This window comes from Silene latifolia, chromosome Y, assembly GCF_048544455.1.
Source record: "Silene latifolia isolate original U9 population chromosome Y, ASM4854445v1, whole genome shotgun sequence".
NCBI lineage: Eukaryota > Viridiplantae > Streptophyta > Magnoliopsida > Caryophyllales > Caryophyllaceae > Silene > Silene latifolia.
In genome coordinates, this window is record NC_133538.1 from 380,505,395 (window position 1) to 380,510,640 (window position 5,246).

The window sequence follows — 5,246 nt, forward strand, 5'->3', positions numbered from 1 at the left end:
GTAATTTTTAGTCCATTAATGAACAATTTTATAAATATGAGTTAATTATGGTCAAATTATTAGTGAAGACTAAATTTTGAGTCCTAAGAGGTTGGGGTAATTAACTTATGCATAAATATGAATTTATGTAATTTTTTGTGATTATAAAATGTTGAAATCATGCAAATCCGTAAAAACCGAGTAATATACGATATTGGCTAATTAAAGGCGATTTAGCATAAAATTGGGCATGTTCATACATATTATAATTCTGCATTTTCTTTATGATTGTCATAATTTTAATTTATGTAATTTTTGAATTATGTAATTTTACTTAGTATGGCCTTAGATTTTAATTGGTATTTCCCGAAATGTATGGGAATATCGATTCGGTTGTAATTTTATTGTGATCTCGTATCACCGTTTTGTAATTTAATAGCTTTATTTTATTTTAGTTACAAATGTATAATAGGAAATTATGTAATTTATTATGTAATTTTATTCATTCCGGAGTTCCCAAAGACGGATTTCTTCAAGAATGGCGATACATAAAGACGGTGTTACCTCGAGATGTGTGTCACAACCGAAGTTCAAGGGACCAATGGAGTTGGTTTCCGAATATGTAATAGTTAAATAGTTTTTCTATTTTAGGAAAGGCCATACTAGGATTTATTTATTTTATGCTTGCATTTTATTTTATGTCGCATGCATCGCTAAATCGCCATAACTAAAACATGCATCTTCTTTCATGAAGTTAATTGACCGTGTGAATTAAAATTATCGTAGTTCACCGCTTTAGTTCACTTAAAACGTGATAGATAATGAATTGACATGACCTCTCGCTAAAACAATCAATTGAGACATAGCCTTACCAAATAGTAGAAACCATGAAAACCTATTTCGCGAGGGAGTGCACTCGGCTACCCCGGGGTACAAACCTTGTTACGTAGGGGAAGTGGGTGATAAATGTCTATCCACCGAATTCATGTTGATAAGGGTTTCATCGGCTACCCCGTGCCTAAGTTAATGTGGGTTTGGATAATGGACACATTTATTCGAAATTTGGATTGAACTCAACAAAAGTTATTGATAAGGGTTTCATCGGCTACCCCGTGGCCTTGTTGATGTGTTTTGGGCTATAGATAAACATTAGAGTAATATTATCGACCAAGACTTCTAAAAGTAGAATCGATTAAAAGGTTAATCCACCGAGTTATATTGATAAAGGTTTCATCGGCTACCCCGTGCCTAAGTTGATATGAATTTGGGTCTTGGAATCATTTATCTAGTTGGGTAGAGGTCACTAGAAAAATGCATAAAACTTGTTTAAATCATACATTTTTACGAGTATTATTATTAAAACGACATTTGTTTTACTCCTATTTTGTTTTGTAGACCACTTCTTTTTCTCATAACAAATGGCAACACCAACACCAAACGCTACGCCTCTCGCTAATACTTCTTGGCTTCGATCCTTCATGGATCGATTTAAACTTGAAAAGAATAGGTCAAATTTCTTCGATTGGGATGCCCAACTCAAATTGGCCGCCCAAGGTGACGACAAGCTTCGTTACCTTACCGAGGCCTCTCCAGCCGAACCTACTACTAGGTCGACCGCCGCCACTAGGAAAGCATATGAGGCTTACCAAAAGGAGTCCGCCGCAATGAAAAATGTCTTGATATTTGCGATGGAGGCGGACCTCCAAAGGAGAGCCTTTAAAATGGGCAATGCTAATGAGATTTACTCCAAGCTTGTGACAATGTTTTCACAAACTCCGCGGATCGTCCAATATGAGGCGGCCGCGGCATTCTTTGATCTCGACTTCAAAGAGGGCCAAAAGGTTAGCCCTCATGTGCTCAAACTTATGGAGCTTGTCGAGACCTTGAAAATTCAAAAGGTTGAAATCCCCAAAGAACTCATTGTAGATAGGATTCTACACTCCTTGTCCAAAGTCAAAGCATATGTTCAATTCCGGGTGAATTTTAACATGCAAGACAAGGATGTGTCTCTTGAAGAATTGCACAAGTTACTTGTGCAAGCCGAGAGGGACATGGGGTTAAATGTGAACCCACCAAAAGATGTGCTTAACATAAGCACTAAGAGTAAGGGGAAGTTCAAGAAGAATGGGAGGAAGGGTAAGAAGCAAACTCCCACATTCACCAAAGCTAAGACTTGTGAAGCTAGCACTTCAAAAATCAAGAAGGGTCCTCTTGATAAATGCCATTATTGTAATGGTATGGGACATTGGAAAAGAAATTGTTCCAAATACCTTGGTGATATTAAGGCCGGAAAGATTACTCCAAAGAGGTAAATGACTATCCTTCTTTTATGTTTCTAATTCAACTATGGTATTATGATGCAAAGTTGTGATAATGTATCTCCCTTTTTATTTGTAAATAGGGCCTCCACCAAGCAAAGACAAGGGAAAGGAAAAGCAAGCATGAGAAACCATCAAGAAGCTAGGGATAGCTTTCATGGAGTTTTGCTTTTCATTGTCTTTCTTTAAATTATGTTTTGGATTTTAGAACCTTAAGTTTCCGTGTTCGACATGGAAAGGTATTTTGGATAATGGGTTGTATTTGGATAATGGTGACTTGATTTGCAACCCAAGTCACCCGTTTTATCATTTTATCCTTTTGTTCTAAAATTCATGTTTAAATGCTTGTTCTTAGAAACATATAACTTAAAGCGATCTAATAGACAAATATAATGACGGGTTTCATTATATGTCCACATGCTTAAGGCTTGTGTATGATCATTTATAAAGCGATTTTGAGTCTATGAACTCTCTTAAAGGTATGTCAATCACCAAGTACACATATGAAATCTAAAACTATTAGTCAACCTATGAGGTAGTTCTCCTTATACTTCAAATCATTATTTGTGTCTCATATGCTATCTTTGATTCTATAGTGTATTTATTCTAAAGATAGAGTGGGAGAAAAATGAGGACACAACATACGAGACAAGATAAAAAATTGTGTACTTGTGTAAATGAAGATCTACGCAAGAAAGAATGATTTGAATGAAGGTATATCTATTTACATAGTATACCAAATAGATGAGATCTATGGTCTCAAGTAAGTTCTATATGACAAAAGAGACCAAGTGAAGTAATCGAAAGAACATATTCTTATGATAACTACACGAGGAGACCAAAAGAAAGTTTTGGAAGAAAAATGACTAATGTACAGTCTTAACAACTTTTTGACTAAGTTTTATATGATAAATTTTGACCAATAGTTTCAACCTTGAGATTTACTTAAGAGCCTAAATGAATCATAGTAACATACTAGTTATGATCGAGTTGCAAAGATTGATATACCGATATCTTCAATGGCTAAGTTTTAACCACGCAAATGTCATTGCTTAACCTCATTATGAAATGGTTAAACCTCCTTCCGAAAGGGTATTTCGAAGGACGTGTTCTAGATATTATTTATATTTGAATAATGACATTGCTACACATCATTATGACATGAGTGTGTTAGAGATTTGAAATCTCTTTACGTAAGGTTAAAATGAGACCTCTTCGAAATAGGTATTTTGAAGGGATATGATGGGAACATATATGGTTTTATCTTAATAACTTGGCAATGCAATTTATATTTCAATTCTTGAAAAGTTTTGATTGATAAGTCAATTTTGAAATATGTGGAATTGAGTGGGAGTTAGGAAATTATCATGTGAAGACATTGAATTTAGTGGGAGCTATCATCCTTTGAATGTTTACAACTCACCACTCATTAAAGAATGACTAGCTAACACCTTCTTTCACAGAGGAAGTTTTGAGTTTTCAATTCTGGATGAATTTGGACTATGATGAATCCAATTACGACAAGAAATATTGGATTAGTATTAAGAAATACACATCATATCAACATACACATAGGTTATTCATATAAATGAAAATGGAATTGCCATTAGCAGTCATGGTCGTTCATTGAACCTATGAATGGTTGATCTCATGATTATTAGTAACTAATGTTTCCGCCATTAGAAAAATCATGCACATGTCCAATAGTGAATCATATGCATAAAAGCATGATGATTCATTGGTAAGCCATAATAGAAACATCATGAATTCTCAAGTAGAATCCGATGAGCGATTTCGGTATTTGACGAAATGCTCTATTATGTGTTAAGAGGTTGCACATATTATAGAAAGTTCGAACACACGTAAAGATTTATGGAAATCCTAACTTTTCAAATCAAAAGGAGAGATAAGAAGCTTTGTAAAGAATACGAACTTCTTTGCTTGTCTTATTGAAATTTTCAATGATGGATGATTTTGGTGAATTGAAAAAATCATATTTTTCTTGAGCTTCTTTATGAGCACTACGAACACCATTGCCAATATGTTTTCGAAATCTTTCATGAGCTCGGTTCCAACCTTTAAACCCATCTGTCACAAATTTATCAGTCCCTGGAATACTTGTTTTGTCCTTAAACAAGTAGCACACAAAACAAAAGGCTGCATCTTTTTCAATGCTATATTCAAGCCAATTATACTTCTCATACCAAGCTTCTTTAAAGTGACGCTTACAAGGCTTAAGCCGAGTTCCGAATTCAGTTCGAGGAAAGGAGTGATTACGTGGTTGAAACACCCCTTTGCTGATGAATCCCCTTCTTATCATATCTTGATCATTAGGAGGGTAGGACGATATGGGTATTCTTTTCCCAGGATCACAAGGAAGAAGATCAGCATCATAGACAAATTCCTCATTGATAGGAACATTTGAACCATTTGCTCTTGTTTCATTTTGGGGTGTATCTTCTGATGGGACCACTTGCTCTTCTTGAGTAGTATATATTTCATCAATAACTCCACTTTGAGGTTCAGTTTGATGCGGAGAGGACGAGGAACTAGACTTTTCGGACTTCCCCAACAAAGAAGTCGGATATAAGTCCTGTTTATACTTTCTCTTCTTCATCTAGCCATCAATAAAACCATAAACAACTAAGTAATTATAAAACAAGAAGCATGATTCACACTATTTTAATAGCTAAAATCGTAAAAAGTGCATCAAACATCAATAATTCAATATAGTTATCAAAAGTGGCGACAAATTGCAGTATTGCAGTGATGTATTAATGTATTATGTATACTGTATAGCCAAACGCCCAAACTGCCATTCTGCCAAAGTGCATCAAACATTTCAATCCATCATCCATGAATCATGATCCCAATTTCCAAATTCTATCAGATTATTATCAAACTTTCAAACACCATTATACATTTTACATTTATACACAAAACTGAAAA

The 5,246-nt window shown here is 34.8% G+C and overlaps 1 protein-coding gene across 1 annotated transcript; it reads right to left on the bottom strand.

The window, feature by feature from the left end:
- Positions 1-4,191: 4,191 nt before the first annotated feature.
- Positions 4,192-4,914, bottom strand: LOC141631942 (uncharacterized). The gene has a single exon (XM_074444544.1). It carries the CDS (start codon positions 4,912-4,914, stop codon positions 4,192-4,194), a length of 723 nt encoding a protein of 240 aa, XP_074300645.1.
- Positions 4,915-5,246: the final 332 nt, after the last annotated feature.